Here is a 19,927-nt window from a genome sequence, read left to right as displayed (position 1 = left end):
TATTGTTGTTGGTCTTAACAACTCCGCCCCCCCCGCTGACGTAAGCGGTTCTTTCCTCTGGCCCAGCAGAGAGTTGGTGCTAGCCTGGATCCGTTTTTTCTGGCCCCAGAGCCAGTTCTTTGTCAGTGGAAACAGAAAACCCGGTTCCAAACTAAGCACTGGCCCCGAACCAGCCCTGGAACTGCTTTGGTGGAAAAGGGGCAATAGTGAAGGCTGTCCGGTTTTGCCTGAAAGTCAAATCAAGTTAAGTTTATTTGTACAGTATGGCACTTTTAACAATAGGGATTGCCGCAAAGCAGCTTTATGGAATTTTAGTGACTTTAAACATGAGCTAATTTTATCCCTAGTCTATCCCCAATGACCAAGCCGGTGGCGACAGTGGTAAGGAAAAACTCCCTCAGACGACATGAGGAGGAAACCTTGAGAGGAACCAGCCTCCAAAGGGAACCCATCCTCAGATAGCGTGATTATAACATTTTAAGAGATCTGAAAGGCGTGGAAATCAAAGTCAAGAGATCTGTGGCAGGTTCTTCAGCATGCTTAGAAAAAAACATGCAGCCAATTTCCACTGTATAGTAGTTTTTATAAGGAGCTATTTAATTCCCTTACTTTTAAAGGTGCCTTTGCTTTACAGGATTGACCATTTTGAACAGTACTGTATATTAATAATTAACTCTTTTTATAACTTGCTGGTTTTTTTCCCCCCCCCACTGTGTCATTGACGCAGATGACAATTTAAACATTTGCTGATTTGGAACTTACCCACTGAAAACTGTCTTTTTAGTATAATAATACATTGTCTTGCAAAAGTACTCATCCCTCTCGGTGTTTGTCCTGTTTTGTCACATTACAAGCTGGAATTAAAATGAATATTTGGAGGGTGAGCACCATCTGATTTACACGTCTACCACTTTAAAGGTGAAAATTGTTGTTTTATTGTGACACAAACAATAATTTGAGATGAAAAAACAGAAATCTGGAGTGTGCATAGGTATTCACCGCCCCAAAGTCAATACTTTTGTAGAGCCACCTTTTGCTGCAATTACAGCTGCAAATCTCTTGGGGTACGTCTCTATTAGCTTAGCACATCTAGACACTGGGATTTTTGCCCATTCCTCAAGGCAAAACTGCTCCAACTGCTTCAAGTTAGATGGGTTGCGTTGGTGTACAGCAATCTTCAAGTTATGCCACAGATTCTCAACTGGATTGAGGTTTGGGCTTTGATTAGGCCATTCCAAGAGATTTAAATGTTTCCCTCTAAACCACTCCAGTGTAGCTTTAGCAGTATGTTTAGGGTCATTGTCCTGCTGGAACGTGAACCTTCGTCCCAGTCTCAAACCTCTGGCCGACTCAAACAGGTTTTCCTCCAGAATTGCCCTGTATTTAGTGCCATCCATCTTTCCTTCAGTCCTGACCAGCTTTCCTGTCCCTGCAAATGAAAAATATCCCCACAGCGTGATGCTGCCACCACCATGCTTCACTAGGAATGGTATTCTCAGGGTGTCGGATTTGTGAAACACATGGTGTTTCCCATGATGGCTAAAAAGTTCAAATTTAGTCTCATTTGACCAGAGAATCTTCCATGTGTTTGGGGAGTCTGCCACATGCTGTTGGGCAAACTCCAAACGTGATTTCTGAAGCAATGGCTTTTTTCTGGCCACTCTTCCATAAAGCCCCGCTCTGTGGAGTGTACGGCTTAAAGTGGTCCTATGGACAGATACTCCCATCTCCGCTGTGGATCTTTGCAGCTCCTTCAGTGTTATCTTTGGTGTCTTTGTTGCATCTCTGATTAATGCCCTCCTTGCCCGGTCTGTGAGTTTTGGTGGGCGGCCTTCTCATCAGGTTTGTAGTGGTGCCATATTCTTTCCGTTTTGCTATCTCATCTCATTATCTCTAGCCGCTTTATCCTTCTACAGGGTCGCAGGCAAGCTGGAGCCTATCCCAGCTGACTACGGGTGAAAGGCGGGGTACACCCTGGACAAGTCGCCAGGTCATCACAGGGCTGACACATAGACACAGACAACCATTCACACTCACATTCACACCTACGGTCAATTTAGAGTCACCAGTTAACCTAACCTGCATGTCTTTGGACTGTGGGGGAAACCGGAGCACCCGGAGGAAACCCACGCGGACACGGAGAACATGCAAACTCCGCACAGAAAGGCCCTCGTTGGCCCCAGGGCTCGAACCCAGGACCTTCTTGCTGTGAGGCGACAGCGCTAACCACTACACCACCGTGCCGCCCCGTTTTGCTATAATGGATTTAATGGTGCTCCCTGGGATATTCAAAGTTTGGGATATTTTTTTTTATAACCCAACCCTGATCTATACTCCTTCACAACTTTGTCTCTGACCTGTTTGGAGGCTCCTTGGTTTTCATGTTGCTTGCTTAGTAGTGTTGCAGAGTCAGGGTCCTTCCAGAACAGGTTGATTTATCCAGACATCATGTGACAGCTCATGTGACACTTTAATTGCACACAGGTGGATCTTAATCAACTAATTATGTGACTTATGAAGTGAATTGGTTGGACCAGCTCTTATTTAGGGGTTTCATACGAAAGGGGGTGAATACTTGTGCACACTCCAGATTTCTGCTTTTTCATTTTCATTATTGTTTGTGTCATAAAACAATGTGCACCTTTAAAGTGGTCGGCATGTTGTGTAAATCAGATGGTGCTCACCCTTCAACAATCCATTTTAATTCCAGCTTGTAATGCAACAAAACAGGACAAACACCAAGGGGGACAAATACTTTTGCAGGACACTGTATTATTTATTATTATTATGAATCCTCTCCAGGGCAGTGTGATATTAATCTTGGTCACATCCTCCCTCTTTGTCTGTCTGTTAATTTTTTTTCTCCATCAAACATGAGCGTCTATTAAGAACTTGCACCATCTTTGTGTGTTTACCACAGAGCACTTGACCTCCTTTTGTAAACAGGATCCTTGAACACAAGTCCATTACTGAAGCGAAGCTGAGGTTAAGCCTTTCAGTGTTTGTGTGAGTAGCATGTTGTGTTGAGCTGCTTCTGTGTTCCTCCTCCACCACTGATAGGAGCCTCGTACCGTAAACAGGCTGCTTCTTTCTCGGCTGTTCCAAGCTCGCTGGCCAACTCTACAGGAGCTCCATATTTGGTTGTAATGATCTGACAAGATTAACTTCCAGTCCTTCCAGCAGACATGGCTCCTGTGGCTCGATCTCAATCTCTGCCTTTTATTGTGTTGTTTATTTATTTATGTATTTAGTTCCAGAGTTCTCAGAATATCCTTTCGTCCTCTATCGATCGTTTGAAAAAATAAATTCCAGGATTCGTACACGAAATGGTGGTCTTTGCCCATGGACTGGACATGCAGCGAACAAACCTCATTCGGATATCTAGAACAGTCAGGTTTAAATATAATATTCATGACTACCACAGTGGAGGTGTGAAGAGTAAGCAAGCTGTGTAACGTGTTACATAAAAGCCAGAATTAGGATTCTCTTGCTTTGTAATTCGGTGTCTCCGTATCTCAAGGTGCTATTTCTAGAACACTTGATAGGCACATGTTGTTGTCTTTATACCACGTAGCTCAAATCTGACCTGGCGACTTGTCCAGGGTGTACCCCGCCTTTCGCCCGTAGTCAGCTGGGATAGGCTCCAGCTTGCCTGCGACCCTGTAGAACAGGATAAAGCGGCTACAGATAATGAGATGAGATAATTGTAAACATATGATGCCATCATTAGCAAATTCAAGTCAAAGTCTTTCCCATTCCAGGATCTGGTCTTCCCAGGCAGTCTCTCGTCCCAATACTAACGAGGCCCTTAAGGCACATTGGGTGGCGCTGATCTCTATTTCTACAGCCCTCGGCCTCTCGCCTATAGAGATCTTGCAGTCACGTGACCGGAAAGTACACAACCCCCATCGTGTCGGTCAAAAACACCGCTGAATACTGCTGCACTCGTGTACAAAATGGATCAATTTCAACCGACGGACTACACGGCTCATTTTTCTAATGAACAGATAACTAGATGTATGTCTAAAATAAACGATCTACAGATTTGTGACCCTTATGGCTTACCGGACGGAGTTTTCACGACCGGATTTTGAACTGCCAGCGGAATACCCAGACGTGTATGATTACCTCATTAACTTTCCCTCGCTGTTCAGTGGTGAAGCACTGCGTGCTTATAAATCTCTGGACAGTTATCTTTACAGAAATTCAGGATTTGTCAGCGACTCAGATGTGGCATCTTGTAAGCAAGAAAATGATCCTCACTGGATGGGTAAGTCACTTAAGTATTGAGTATAGCACTGACCAGCCGATTATAGAATAAGGTAATTCCAAATCGTCCGTGTTGTTTACATGGATCTGGCGTTGGAGAGGTAGAGGCTTGAGTAGCTGTTTTCTGAGCTTAGTCAACAGGCCGGCTCTGCCTGTAGCCTCGCTTTTGCTTCGGCTCCCGGAGCTGCCTCCTTCACTTTGCTTCCGATAACAATCCACGGAGACCCCGCTGGTCTCGCAATCTGGTCTCGTCTGGAATGTTTTTTTTTTTTTTTTTCTCATCCGGAATGTTGTGCATGCGATGGAAATCGCTACAAACCGTCATTTTCTGCTGGAAACCAATGTCCAGTAAGTCCATACGGTTGTAGTGGATATTGAAGTCCGGTACAGACGAACAACACGCAAAAATACACACAAAAAACATAAAAACCGTGCACAGGTAGGGAGAGCTTGTAGCCGCAGCCGTTGTAGTAGAATTGTATATAGTAGGGTTTTCCAGAAGAAAAGGTAGAAGTAAAAGCAGAAGTAGAACCAGAAGTAGAAGGCGGAATATGGCGTTTGACCGACACGATGGCGTCTGTCACAATCTGGATCGGCTGTGACGTCACATGCAAGATCTCTATACAGCCAGGGATACAGCGGGGGGGGTTAGTCCTCTGGTAACTGCGAGAGTTTGACTCCCTACTCACATCTGTATTGCAGTGTGCCTTGCCAGATGGCAGTAGGCACCATTTTTTATAATGGTATGACTCAACTGTGAGTAGAACTCGCAATCTCCTGATCGAGATGCGGACACGCTAACCAATCGGCCAGCTCGCAGGCCATTAGCAAATTGCTGTGGTGTAAATGGAATAAAATATTACAGAATGTGTAGTTATTGGGGGGGGAAAAGAACAGTAACTCAGCTTTTGCACTGGGCTCCATCAGCCTGTCATTGATTGATTGATTGATTGATTTTCCTATAACCGCATGCCTCATTGTGTTTTTATACCTTACATACAGTACTGGTCAACAGTTTGGGGACGCCTTCTAATTCAGTGGTTTTTCTTTATTTTTATTAATTCAGATACTTCATGTCTTAAAGTAATGATGGGTGTCGTTTCTCTTTACTTAGTTGAGCGGTTCTTGACCTCATATGGATTACTATAGCTGTGGAATAGGGCTATTTACTGTATTATTATTTACTGTTTACCGTTTGATCTCAGACGCTTTAAGAAGGCAAGAAATTGCACTCATTAACTTCTGACGATGCATACCCGTTAATTGAAAAGCATTCCAGGTGACTACCTCATGAAGCTAGTGAAGATAATGCCAATAGTGTGCAAAGCGTCATCAAGGTAAACACTGGCTATTTGGAAGGATCTAAAATATGAAACAATTTGTTTTTAACAGGCTTTTGTTGACCACATAATTCCATATATGTTCCAGACGTTATTTCATAGCTTTGATGTCTTCAGTATTATTCTACAATGTAGAGAATAGTCAAAACATGTAAAAACCTATGAACAAGTAGGGGGTGTACAAACTTTTTTGACTGGTACTGTACAAAAATAGCAGTGAAACATGTTCTAATAGGCAGAGATGGGAAGTGCTTAAATAATATGTTAAGGGATTTGTGCTTTTAGCAGTAATTGTATATTATATTAAAGCTAGACTGCCTTTCAGATTTTTCAAATATAGGTCATAAAAAGAATTTTCCCCGGCACCCAATTATTTTTGTTTAATGGACTGAAAGCGACTGAATTTGAATCACACACTTCCAATTTTATTATTATTTTTTTAAATGGAACAATTAATGAATTTAGGGCCACGTGGCCCTGAATTCTCCGCTATTTTTTCCTGCTTCACCATGACGCAATTCAAGATGCATCATGCATCACATGGTGGGCTTTCCCTGTTTGCGCAAGGCATTGTGGGATAGAAATTTGAAACAGGAGAGAAAAATGGAGGACGTGAGCGTGCGAATGAAACGTGAAAGACCGACTACAGTAACAAAATGAGAAGAAAAGACTTTGTTGCGAAGGAAAGGAAACGCAGGACCAAACTAATAAATATCGGCGGTCAGCGAGCACCTCGGTGTGATCAGCTGTTCGTTTAGCGACAGAATGATGGAACCGTCAGTGCACGGTCAAAGGTAAACCTGTAGATGGCAGTAATGCAACACTCTGGATGCCAATTGCTGTAAAACCCAAAAGAAGAAGAAAAAGACGATGAAGGTAAACCTGTGCATGCGCACACGGACTTCGTCTGTCTGCTTGACCGCGCGAAGTGAGCGATTTCATGCACATTATTTGCTCAGGAATCCGCTCAAATTAAATAACTTCCCAGCCACAGAACGGCCTGATATTTTGAGATATTACAGAAATAAACATGCATCACAATGACCACATTTCAGAGGGAACTAAAAATTTCACCGATTTTATGAAATCGAAAGGCCGTCTAGCTTTAATATACTACCTGCTCACTCTGTTATCTCTGTAGGGGGGAATGCAAACATTTTTTTCACGTTAATTATTACATTTCTTAATTTCCCTGAGGGAACCTTCCCAAATGGATCAATAAAGTTTTATCTAATCTAAAAAATTTGCACATTTTTTGCCAAAAAACCCCCCTCAAAGATGAAAACTCCTCCTGTTTGTTTTTTTTTTCCCCTTTGCCCCTTTATTTTTAATGTTTAACTTTTAATCATTAATAGCTGCTTTTAAATGGGGGGGAGGGCCAGGGACTAATGGTCAGAGAAGCAGCTTTGGGGCCAAAAGTTTGCCGGGTCAATTCCCTGGATCAGCAGGAAATGGCTAAAGTAATGCTTGAGTAAGGCACCTAACCCCAAACTGCTCCCCAGGCTGCTCTGGGTATGTTATTTGTCACTCTGGATAAGAGCATCTGCTAAATGCCATGAATGTAATGTAAATCACAGAGTCAAATTTGTCCCAGTTTGTATAGATAATAACGATCCTTTGTGCAAATACTGCCTTCCAGTCTCACTTGCTCTCCATGCATTTAATTTCATTCCCAAAAAAAAAAAAAATCATGAAATATTTTCTGATGTAAAAAAAAAAAAAATGAGACCACGATAAATAATTTCAAAACTTTTCCCACCTTTAATGTGACCTATAACCTGTACAATTCAACTGAAAAACAAATCTGTTGGGGGGGAAACATAAAAAATAAACGTACAATAAGCTGGTTGCAGAAGTGTGCACACCCTTAAACTAATACTTTGTTGAAGCACCTTTTGATTGAATTACAGCATTCAGTCCTTTTGGGTCAGAGTCTGTCAGCCTGCCACATCTAGACTTGGCAATATTTGCCCACTCTTCCTTGCAGAAGCGCTCCAAATCTGTCAGACTGCGAGGGCATGTCTTGTGCACAGCCCTCTTCAGGTCATCCCACAGATTTTCAATTGGATTTAGCTCTGGGCTCTGGCTAGGCCGTTCCAAACCTTTTTTGGGGTCATTGTCGTGCTGAAAGATGAAATTCCTCTTCATCTTCAGCTTTCTAGCAGACACCTGAAGGATTTGGGCCAAAATTGACTGGTATTTAGAACTGTTCATAATTCCCTCCAGCTTGACTAAAGCCCCTGTTCCAGCTGAAGAACAACAACCCCAAAACATGATGCTGCCACCACCATGCTTCACCGTGGGTATGGTGTTCTTTTGGTGATGTGCAGTGTTGTTTTTGCGCCAAATATACCTTTTGGAATTGTGGCCAAAAAGTTCAACCTTCGTTTCATCAGACCATAACACATTTTCCCACATGCTTTTGGGAGAGTTGATTTTTTTTTTTTTTTTCCCAAAATTTAACCAGGTCTGGATGTTTTTCTTTGACCCTACCTCATAGTCCAGACATATGGAGAATACGGGAGATTGTTGTCACATGTAGTCCACAACCAGTACTTACCAGAAATTCCTGCAGCTCCTTCAGTGTTGCTGTAGACCTCTCGGCAGCCTCCCTGACCGCTTTTCATCAATTTTCGTCTTCTCCACTTCTTGATGACTGTCTTCACTGTGCTCCATGGTATATCTAATGCTGTGGAAATGTTTTTGTACCTTTCAGCAATGAGAGCCCTTTGATGCTTTGTAAGCTCTCTGTGAACCCTGGCTTTTGCTGGAGGATGCAACTGAGTAAATGTCTCTACTTTATTTGGGGTTCATCAGAGTCGTTTTAATTGTTGGCACATGTGAACCCAAAAAGCCTGAATGCTGTAATTAAATCAAAAGGTGCTTCAACAAAGTATTAGTTTAAGGGTGTGCACACTTATGCAACCAGCTTATTGTCCGGTTTTATTTTTGTTTTTGTTTTTTTAATGTTTTTGATTTGTTTTTCAATTGAATTGTACAGGTTATAGGTCACATTAAAGGTAGGAAAAGTTTTGAAATGATTTATCGTGGTCTTTTTTTTTTTTTACATCAGAAAAACCCATAATTTTAACGGGGTGTGTACCGTACACTTTTTATATCCACTGTATGTATATAAATGTAATTTTCCTGGATTTTCTCTCGACTGATATGCAAATATATTCTGTTGCTGCACACATTCCACATTAGTGAAAGGGGACGGGTGTGTTTAGTGTCGAGCGTTTTAATTTGCATACATCTAAAACCTGGATTTCTGTTCGGATAAGTGTTGACACTTGTGGCTGATGGTTTTTCTGGAACTGCAACATCAAGCTGCTTATTATTCAGTATTTCAAAGGAAGTGTTGGATGAATCGGAGACCTTCAAAGCGCACTCTTCTCATTAAATTCCTTTTGAAACAAAATATGAGCCACTCGGACAAGGAAATGAATAGTCAACAAGAAAATGTGCCTTGCTCTGGTTGTTTCGTTCTTTCTTCAGTGAAGCAGTGACTGACCTGAGAGGCACTATCGACTAAGAGCTGAAGAAAGCTCAACACACTCGAATATAGAATCCACTATACTGGCTGTGGGGAGGAACATCACATGAGAGGCTGTCTGCCTTGCTTTCATACACATGAAGCTGGTATAGAAAATACACTCGATTCATCTGAGGGCACATAAAGCTTTTTGGTGTGAACAGATAGATTGTTTTGATATAGTTGCAGAAAACTTTGTGGTAAGTGGGAAAGACAGTGCTCCGAGAAACACCTTGTTGATGAGAGAGGTCAGAGGAGATTTGAGCTGGCGGTAACTCAAATAATCACTCTTTACAACCGCGGTGAGCAGAAAAGCATCTCAGAATGCACAGCATGCCAAACCTTGAGGTGGATGGGCTACAGCAGCATAAGACCACACTGCAAGAAGGTCCGGGTTCGAGCCCCGTGGCCGGCGAGGGCCTTTCTGTGTGGAGTTTGCATGTTCTCCCCGTGTCCGCGTGGGTTTCCTCCGGGTGCTCCGGTTTCCCCCACAGTCCAAAGACATGCAGGTTAGGTTAACTGGTGACTCTAAATTGAGCGTAGGTGTGAATGTGGGTGTGAATGGTTGTCTGTGTCTATGTGTCGGCCCTGTGATGACCTGGCGACTTGTCCAGGGTGTACCCCGCCTTTCACCCGTAGTCAGCTGGGATAGGCTCCAGCTTGCTCGCGACCCTGCACAGGATAAGCGGTTATGGATGATGGATGGATATTGTTATAGTAATTACAGTATCAGTCAAAAGTTTGGACACCCCTACTCATTCATAGGTTTTTCTGTATTTGGACCATTTTCTACATTGTAGAACGATACTATAGACATCCAAGCTATGAAATAACATCTGGAACATATCTGGAATTATGTGGTAAACAAAAAACAATGTTTCATCTTTTAGATTCTTCAAAGTAGCCAGCGTTTACTTTGATGATTTGCACACTATTGGCATTATCTTAACCAGCTTCATGAGGTCGTCACCTGGAATGCTTTTTTCCAATTAACAACGGTGCCTCGTCACAAGTTAATTAGTGCAATTTCTTGCCTTCTTAAAGCATCGGAGATCAAACAGTAAATAGCCCAATTCCACAACTGTAGTAATCCATATGTCAAGAACCACTCAACTAAGGAAAGAGAAGGTCTCTTTTAATTAATAATAATAGAGAAAAAACATTGAATGAGAAGGTGTGTGTGCTTTTATATAATCTTTCTCCATCCATCCATTATCCGTAACCGCTTATCCACGGGAGGCAGGGGACACCGAGGACAAGTCACCAGATCATCACAGGGCTGACACATTCAGTGCGTTTACATGCACATCCAAATCGAGCTACTGTCGGTAATCAAGCTAAGGGTCCCAGCAGGGGTGCCAGAGAAATCCAATCCTACATGCACACAAGGAAATCGAGCTATTGTGTGAGGTACATTGTGCACCCGAGCCACAGGTGGCGCTACACGGCCCATCGTGTTGGTACACTTCCGGTTGTCGTCATGAAGAAGAGCTATTCAAGAGTATAAACAAAGTTATCAGTTCCGTGTTCTCTTCTGCTGCTCGCTACTACTACTGTTGTCATGCCGACCGAGGCTGTTGTGTTTCCCGCTTGTGGTCTCGTCACTTGTCACTTCCGGAAGGGGCAGTGCTGAAGTAAAGTAGCTCGACTACGTAGCTCGATAGGGTTTACATGCACTAAGTAGCTCGGCTACAATCGCATAATCTAGGTCACGTAGCTCGATTACAAGAAATCCAGTTCGGTTCGATTTCAGCCGAGCTAAGGTGTTTCCATGGCATTTAGAACTTCGATTTCAGTCGAGCTACGGCAGAAATTCGATTTTCTCTATGTGCATGTAAACGCACTGACCTAAGACAAACAACCATTCACATTCACACCTACGGTCAATTTAGAGTCACCAGTTAGCCTAACCTGCATGTCTTTGGACTGTGAGGGAAACCGGCACACCCAGAGGAAACCCACGTGGACACGGGGAGAACATGCAAACTCCATACAGGAAGGCCCCTGTCGGCTGCTGGGCTCGAACCCAGAACCTTATTGCTATGAGGCGACAGCGCTAACCACTACACCACCGTGCCACTATATAAATAAAAATTTTTTTTATATATATATTTTTTAAACATTAACAATTTATGTTGTTGCAGAGAATCTTTTTAGATATGGATTTAATTGTCGATCCCTAATAATAAGCAGCTTTGTTTATTTGTATTTATACTGAGCCCTGCTTTAGCTGGGGGAAAAAAAAATCACGAAATCATAGTTTTCACATGTTTCCCGTATCATCATAGAAAGGGGTCATAATCATAAACGCTGGCAACTCTGTGACATTAAATAGTCCCATCATAAGCTGTATTGCAGTAAGGCCAGCTAGGAATTCACTGGAGTGTCCAAAACTGCAACCGGTACTGTATTTCAGATTCTCTTATCATGGTATACTGCCATAATCTTTCCTCTTTCCTAAATCGTTCAGTGTTGTGCAAGAAAACAAGTGAGCGAAATTCTCACAGATTCCAAACTCAGTCAGGAACCAGTCTTATCATGCTGCCACTGGAACGTAGATTAGACTAAAGGCGAACATCTGTATTTGGCATGGGTCCATATTTGAGAAAGCGAGAAATTAATGGGGATAATTTGTGAGAAAAGGACCAAGTGCAGCATTAGCCTGTTTTTATCTGATTAGCTTTGTGCTTTTTTTGAGGGAATAGACAGACTGAATCGTATTAAAGGATTCCATTTGCACCCTGGGCTTTGTAGCGAGCTTAAAGTTCACACCGTGTGTGATGTCATGCTTCTCTAATGATTTCTGTTCATAGAACTTCTTTTGAGAGTGACGGTAAATAAAGGTATGTTCGGCAAATTTGATGATTTTCTGGAATTGCGAGGAACGTTGCTTCTCCGTTTAATGAGTATAGGTTTCATAGCTCCCCCTCCCCCCCACTCTCCACTGGATTGCTGAAATGATCATTAAAAAAAAACCCTAAACGTTGTTAGCAAAGATGGAAAAGCAAGCTCAAGCATGGACGGTGTCTGTGTTGGGGAAAGTATGACTGGTGTGTAGTGTGTTTTGCTTTACATGGGGACATCTGTCCTTTGAGGTGAGCGTGTGTGCTGGGCTTAAGAGCATATGGCCTCCCGTATGTTCGCCAAGAGAAGGAAACCAAACAACCTTCACAGCTTGTTAATCGGCTCACACCAGACTCTCGGTTGGTTGGTTTCTGTCGTGCCTGCTCGCTGCTCCTGAGGCAGGCAGGCATTTATTCTGTTTCCACTGACGCTGGACATCCCCTGGTGGTGTTAGCAGTTCCAGTAAGGCTTTCCGATTGCACGGTGTTGAGCTGTTTTGTTAGTGACTTAACATATCAGGGTTTTGACGTCGTAGTCAGGTGACCATCACATGACCATCATACTCTGTACCTCCTGTCCATGTTTGTCAGTGAAGATCTTGTACAAGATTAATCTCTAAGAAGATTAAACATGCCAAAATTTGTGGCACATCTGCGATCGAGAAACTCGCATCACACAGGAAATTGTCATCCCAAAATTAGTCTGACAGGGAAATCATATAGTGGGTATTCGGATTAAGAGTGAGGTTAATATTGGGAATATGTTTGAATACACAAGTATAAAGCAGGGTTTCTCAACCACAGCCCATTAGTGGGCCATGAAGCGCCATCTAGTGGGCTGCAAATCCCCCACCCAAGTTTGAAGCCAAATACTAAATAGTTCAGGATGTCGTAGTGTCCCAAATCCGGTAGCTGGTTTGCTGAACACTTTTAAGTGGAATAAATCCATCCATCCATTATCTGTAGCCGCTTATCCTGTTCTACAGGGTCGCAGGCAAGCTGGAGCCTATCCCAGCTGACTACGGGCGAAAGGCGGGGTACACCCTGGACAAGTCGCCAGGTCATCACAGGGCTGACACATAGACACAGACAACCATTCACACTCACATTCACACCTACGGTCAATTTAGAGTCACCAGTTAACCTAACCTGCATGTCTTTGGACTGTGGGGGGAAACCGGAGTAGGAATAAATACATTTGTGGGTGAATTAAGAACAAGCCTTTATTTTTGTCTCATTCCTCCTCTACATTTAACTTGTGCATGCGCACAGAGAGACAGCGCGTGCGTGTAGTGGGCAGAATAACTAAATATATTTGTCAGTAAATTCTGTGGATCTTTGATGCCTGCTAGAAGAGAAGAGCAGGGCGGATTGAGAATCGAGCGGCTGTGGTTTGTTTATACCCGATACTAAAACTTGTAGCGTCCTAGCAAACATCTCAAAGACGTGGATAAAAAGCCCAGAAGTTCCTCCTTACCCAGGCAAAAACGATCCAGGATTTATCTTGTAGTGTCCGGATCCCCAGATCTTTAACCCAGCCACGTTTTAAAAAGTTATACGCCTCCATGCTGTCCCAGGTTTTCATCTGTGTGTCCGTGTCGAACGATGTCTGCAGCACCAGGTAGTTTGAGATCAGAGAGCTCAACAGACGAATCATTTTCCAACTCTTAATGAATGACTTTACACGATACGTTGATCAGCAGAGCTGGTGGGGTCATGCATGTACAGATACAAATAATTACAAATACAAAAGACTAAAAATAAACACAATCTTTCAAAAAAAAAACCCCAACAACCTTAAAATCTAATCATTATCTTCACATTAAGTTAATTAATAGTCTGCATAACTATTGTTTTTGTATTTAGTTATGGCTACAATCTGATACATTTATTCTACTGATGTCAAATGTTGCTTGTAAATTTTTCTTTCATCAGAGGAATCCTTCTTTGTTAGCGTGTAAGGATCTAGTCCCATTGAGTGATTTCTATATCCACTTCTTTTGAGAATACTACTTGGTTTTAATAACTTTCTTGTTTGCTGTGCACAAACGTGGCAATAAGTTCTTGTGTTAATGGACCAGACTCTACTTTTGGATCATTCTGACTGAGAACACCCTGCACTCATGGTTTGGCTTCAGGCACATCCATACAGTTTTAAATACAATACCGACAATTAAAAACCGTTTGTTTTTATTACATTTATTTAATTCCTGGGCTCCCATCTGGAACAAGGAGTGATGTCGCATCCCATTAATACTCTTTTCAACAGATTATTAGATTCTAATAGAGTAGATGATCCAAAATAATTGGGGATCTTTTTTTAATGGGCCCCAACTCGTTACTAATGAGATAGGTGGGCCTCAAAGTAGAAAAGGTTGAGAACCCTTGATATAAAGGGTTGTTTTGTGTTTCTCCAACAGTTCTTTTGCGAAAGTTTCCAAGTAGAGCCTTTTTAGAAATGGTAAAACGATTAACCTTCCAAAACAGGTTCCGTATCGTGACAGACGTTAATGAACATGCTTGGCGGACTTGTCAGAGTTCATTAACTCGTGTGCGCTAATAATATGTTGTGCTCTCAGTTCCTTTGCTAGCGTCTGGAGATTAGTTTCAAGCTCTTGATCTTGCTCTCGTTTGTAAACACACACTCAGTGTCTGGGAGATTACACCTGACCCCTTCCTTCTTCGGTGCACCTTAGCTCGCTTACTTAAACTAGAGATTTGCTGTTATTTTGTTCTAAGCCTCCAAGGCCGAGACGTCTCCGTTTTCTCTCCTTCGTGGACCGTTTAGACAAATTTTGAGAAGTCAGAAACGGGGCACACTGAGAACTCATCCCAAAGGGAGTGAGCGTTGGATACGTTACAGCTAATTTGCGTCATTTGGTGGATATGTCAGAATTCATATGCTGGATACACTAACTGAAGCGAGGCTTCATGCTGAGACTGTGGCGGAAGTATGGGAATAGGCAGTTCCTTTGCGCCGAGATCAGACCACATCTTTACAATAAGGTATTTGGGCCCCTTCCTGGCGTATTTATAGGGAAAGGTTTCGCAATAGTCTGGAAGAGCTGGCTACCGGGTCTGCTATCATTTGTTGACATAATGCAGCCTCCGTGCCATTCTGTATCGTTATTTATTTATCCTTCCTGGACATTGTAAACTGAGGGGAGTACGCTGTTCAAGATCTGTCTAATCCGTCCTGATTGTGGAACAGAACTCGAATCACACACATGTCCATATACTCGGGGAAAGAGAGACGCATGAGAACCATAGGCTTGTATATAACTCAGGATAACAGTGAAGCATATGTTGGCTCTATCCATTTGGCACGAGTTGATGTGGGGCAGCGGGTCTTCTGTGTGTTTTTTTTTTTTTTTTTTTACTTTTTAATTTTTTTCCTCTTTAACCATGGCTGCTGCTTTGATCATTTTGATGTACACACTTGTTTTGACATTCTGAAAACTGATGTTTTCATTATGCCGTCACATTGTGCAATCGTAAGGATTTTCCATCCCACGTCAGCGCTCGATAGAATTAAATGTGTCTATGCCTTGCCTTTTTTTTTTTTTAAAGGATTTCTTCTTTTAATGCTACACGGCCTTTCAATTTCATAAAATCGGTGAAATTTAGTTCCCTCTGAAATTTGCTCATTGTGATCTATGTTTATTTCTGTAATATCTCACAAAATATCAGGCCGTTCTGTGGCTGGGAAGTTATTTAATTTGAAGGGTTTCCCGAGCAAATAATGTGCATGAAATCGCTCGCTTTGCGCGGTCAAGCAGCCAGAGGAAGTCCGTGTGCGCATGCGCAGGTTTACCTTTGACCGTGCACTGACCGTTCCATCATTCTGTCGCTAAACGAACAGCTGATCACACCAAGGTGCTCGCTGACCGCCGATATTTATTTATTAGTTTGGTCCCGCGTTTCCTTTCCTTCGTCTATAAAATCACGTCTTTTCTCGCTTTCCGTTACTGTAGTCGGTCTTCCATGTTTCGTTTGCGTCCTCCTTTTCCCTCTCCTGTTTCAAATTTATATCCCACAATGCCTTGTGTGAACGGGGAAAGCCCACCATGTGATGCATGACGTAGTGTCTTGATTTGGTGAAGCAGGAAAAAATAGCAGAGAATTTAGGGCCACATGGCCCGAAATTCATTAATTGTTCTATTTTTTTAAAAACCTAATAAAATTGGAAGTGTGAGATTTGAGTTCAGTAGCTTTCGGTCCACTAAACAAAAATAATTGGGAGTCAAGGAAAATTCTTATGACCTACACTTGAAAAATCTGAAAGGCAGTCTAGCTTTAAAGGAAAACCGTTTACTTCATTTTTCTCCCCGTAATTAGTTATACAGTCATTATTGTCCTGAGTTTGTTCATCACATTGTAGGACGTTTTATAGTATCTTCAATGTATAAACTTGAATGTTTAAAGTATTTTCAGTATTTTGACTACTTGCTGTATTATAACAATATGGGTGGCACCTGAAAATGATGCTTTTCTCCTTTCTCGGCTAGCAGCTGTCTGACCAAAAATGAATGAAAAATTCACTGAAAGGGAAAGGACATGAGAGTTTTTTTTTTTTTTTCCCCCTTCTCTCCCCTTTTTCATTTTTTTCGTGTGTTCCCACTCGCTAACCAGCTCTCCCTTGTGACATGATGGCTTCTAACCAAGAGGTTGTGGGCTAGCACATGCTTCCTCTGAGACCTATGAAGTCAGCCAAGTGTGTCTTGTGGGCTAAAAGAAAACAGAAGTGCAAGTATTTTGCGTCGCTGTGTTCACATACTGGATATTTTTACTGTGTTGCATAGGATCTACTTCATAATTTTCTTTTGAGCCGTTTTGTGTTCCTGTTTAGCCAACAAGATGATGTGTTTGATTTCCTTTCATGTCAGTAATAAAAGTGTAAAGACGAGGGATGCTCTTAGCATGCAGCCACTCAATCTGCTGCAACGGCGTATTAGTGCCATCGTCGGAAAAACAGTTACTGAAGTGGGGGAGGGGAAATATTCAGAGAGGGGAAAAAACCCTCAATTTCTGAGATTAAAGTTGTAAATTTATGAGAGAAAAAAATTCTTGGATATTCGGGCGGCACAGTGGTGTAGTGGTTCGCGCTGTCGCCTCACAGCAAGAAGGTTCTGGGTTCGAGCCCAGCGGCCGACGGGAGCCTTTCTGTGTGAGGTTTGCATGTTCTCCCCGTGTCTGCGTGGGTTTCCCCCAACAGTCCAAAGACATGCAGGTTAGTTTAATTGGTGGCTCTAAATTGACCGTGTGTGTGAATGGTTGTCTCTGTGTCACCCTTGTGGTGATCTGGTGACTTGTCCAGGGTGTACCCCGCCTCTCGCCCATAGTCAGCTGGGATCGGCTCCAGCTTGTCCGCGACCCTGCATGGGATAAGCGGTTACGGATACTGAATGGATGGATCTTGGATATTCTCTGAGATTATAAAGTTATAAATTTGCTACAAAAAAGTCAGAAATTTACGATTTCCTTATAAATTTATGACATGAATCTCTGAAATTGAGATTTATATTTTTCGCCATAGAATATTACCACCCTCCCCCAGCTCCATATTTATTTAACCTAAAATGACCCTAATACACGGTCATAATTGACTGTAATAATTGACCGATATATTGTAGGGATTTTCCCCTAAATTTTCGCCAATTTGGTCACCTGCTAATTTGCACCCATCACCTAGCTTTCATACGTTTCATACGTCATACGTTGGCTAACAGTAGGCTTGACCGCTGCACTGATTCGTTTGTACGGGAGAACAGCATGCTTTTCGTTTGGCCTTTAAAGACGTTTAAAAGCGTTTCCATAAAACTAGTATCGATTCAAGAATAAATGACATATTTACAGAATATATTGTTAATTTTGCGCGGTGTTGTGATGAGCTTTCACTTTAAGCATTTTTTTAACGTCATGTAATCCAATACGCCAAACTCACGGGCGCTGCCATCTTGGCTTTTTTTTTTTTAAATGATCTTCATCACGGTCTCTTTTTTTTTTTTTTTGGCTGCTTCCAGCTCGCTCACCGTCGGTTCAATCAGCTTGAAACTCATGATTCCGACCGAGTGGTCGAATCCCTCGTGTTGACTTGTTTTTGTAATAAAATCGCCCTAACACTTTGTTGTCTAGTGCCTGTGAAAAATTGGCTCACTGAGGAAAATTTCATATCCTTACTAAAAATCAATGATTTTCCTCATGTTTTTTTTCATGGAGAAAAAATGAGAAGGCGTATAAATATCAGCGATGCTGTTTTGAAGAGAATTAACAAACGTTTGACCTTCTTGTACACAGCGCATTCGAGCACCGCCGTCATTAGTCATGCTTGGTGTCGACAATTTTAAAGTGAACGTACCCGTTACTTTTAAGCCTTCTAGGTGCGTAATTGTGATGTACAAGAAGAAGCCTTTGTCTGTCATTCTTACCCCGATACTCAAAAATCTGTTTATTTTTGGCTTTTTGGTCCGTTCATTTCTGATTGAGTTTTTTTTTTTTTCTTCTCGTGAATGGAAAATGGTTGCTGGTTTGTGACCGGGGCAACGGACAGAAACGGAAATTTTATAAAACACTGGATTTTCAAATGTTCGTAACTTGTGGGTTTTTCAGACATTATTTACAAAATTCAACAAGTTTTCAATTCAGATCTTCACGCGCTTTAATTTGATGCATTACACCACACTATGACAACTACTTTACTTTAAAAAATGGCCTGTCATTGCTACGAACAGTACATAGAAGGTGAAGGCTAACACGTGCTTCTTCCAAGACGCTGTATGACCGCCAACTGTAACGGCTTTTTGCCCTCTTCCACGTACATAAAATGTACGTGGACACCTGCGATTGGCTCACGGACACCTGCGCTTGGCGAGCGTCGATCTAATTGTGTCAAATGTTTTGTTTCTTTTCTTGACTCAGAGTGAGCTTGGCACCGAGGCAAAATCTGTCCCGGATAATCCTTAAAGGAATCTTCCAGGGCGTAAAAGTCGTGCGTGGACCCGACTGGGATTGGGGCAACCAAGACGGTAAGTAAAGGCATGCGTTTATTTCCATTTTGAAATTTCAATAATGATTGCACCGTCTCAGTAGGAAATTGTAGGCAAACTGAAAGTTTGAACACTGTTTCTTGCGGTTGGGTGGTTGGTTCAGGAGCCCCAGTTCGCCTTCGAAGAGACTTTTGGCGTATGCTCGACAAATGTCTTCCAAAAAAAGGCACGTTCTCGTTCATGTTGGTAGATATCTGGCTGTTTACCTCAAACAAGCATTTGCCTTCAGCGCCACAGCCAAGGATAAACGTCTAAATTTAGCCCTCAGTAAACCACACAGGAATGCAGGTTCTGAGTAATTGCTGTTGTATCACCACTTGACATTACCGTCTTAAATGGGAAACGGCTCAGACACGGCTCCCTGCTTACTGTTTATGTACTGTGAGGAAAGCATAGCTGGCATTTTATGAAGAGTAAAACTGCTGGATGGAAGGACTTGAATTTCTCCTCTTCTAGCCAAAACTTCTGCCTTGCTGGGTGATGACTTGTCAGCTTATGAACTGGAACTCTCAATAATTTAATCCTTTCCCTTTTTTTTTTTCCCCCTTTTACTCCATAATGATTGTGATGCTAAATGAGTCAAAATGTCCATGCTGTGCTTGTAAAATATCTTCTTGTGGCTTGATGGTGATAATTACTCTACCCTACGGGGTGTTGGGGGGGAAAAACAGCTTGCCATTTTTTTTCTTCTTGCACTTTCTTTTATTTCCAGTGCCTTATGCTCTTTCACTTTTTCTTTCTAAATTCTGGTGCGATGTTTGTAACCTGGTTTCCCTGAAACACTTGCAGGTGGTGGTCTCGTAGATGTTTCTTTGTATTGTCCTTCAAAATTGGAAATAGAGCGGCGGCGACAATTATCGACACCTTAACGACCTTTTGGCCGTTGCAAGACTT

At 42.3% G+C, this 19,927-nt stretch overlaps 1 protein-coding gene across 2 annotated transcripts in view; it reads left to right on the top strand.

Annotated features, from left to right (window-relative positions):
* The window catches only part of mib2 (MIB E3 ubiquitin protein ligase 2), a 212,687-nt gene that overhangs the window by 94,858 nt on the left and 97,902 nt on the right, over positions 1–19,927 (top strand). For both annotated transcript variants that reach the window (XM_060931604.1, XM_060931605.1), the window contains exon 4: positions 18,906–19,012. In XM_060931604.1, the coding sequence (XP_060787587.1) occupies positions 18,906–19,012 (107 nt within the window). The remainder of the gene's footprint in view (positions 1–18,905; positions 19,013–19,927) is intronic.

The sequence above is a fragment of the Neoarius graeffei genome, chromosome 10, assembly GCF_027579695.1.
Source record: "Neoarius graeffei isolate fNeoGra1 chromosome 10, fNeoGra1.pri, whole genome shotgun sequence".
NCBI classification, from domain to species: domain Eukaryota; kingdom Metazoa; phylum Chordata; class Actinopteri; order Siluriformes; family Ariidae; genus Neoarius; species Neoarius graeffei.
Note: the sequence above shows the minus strand (reverse complement) of the source record. Positions and strands in the feature narration are given on the sequence as shown.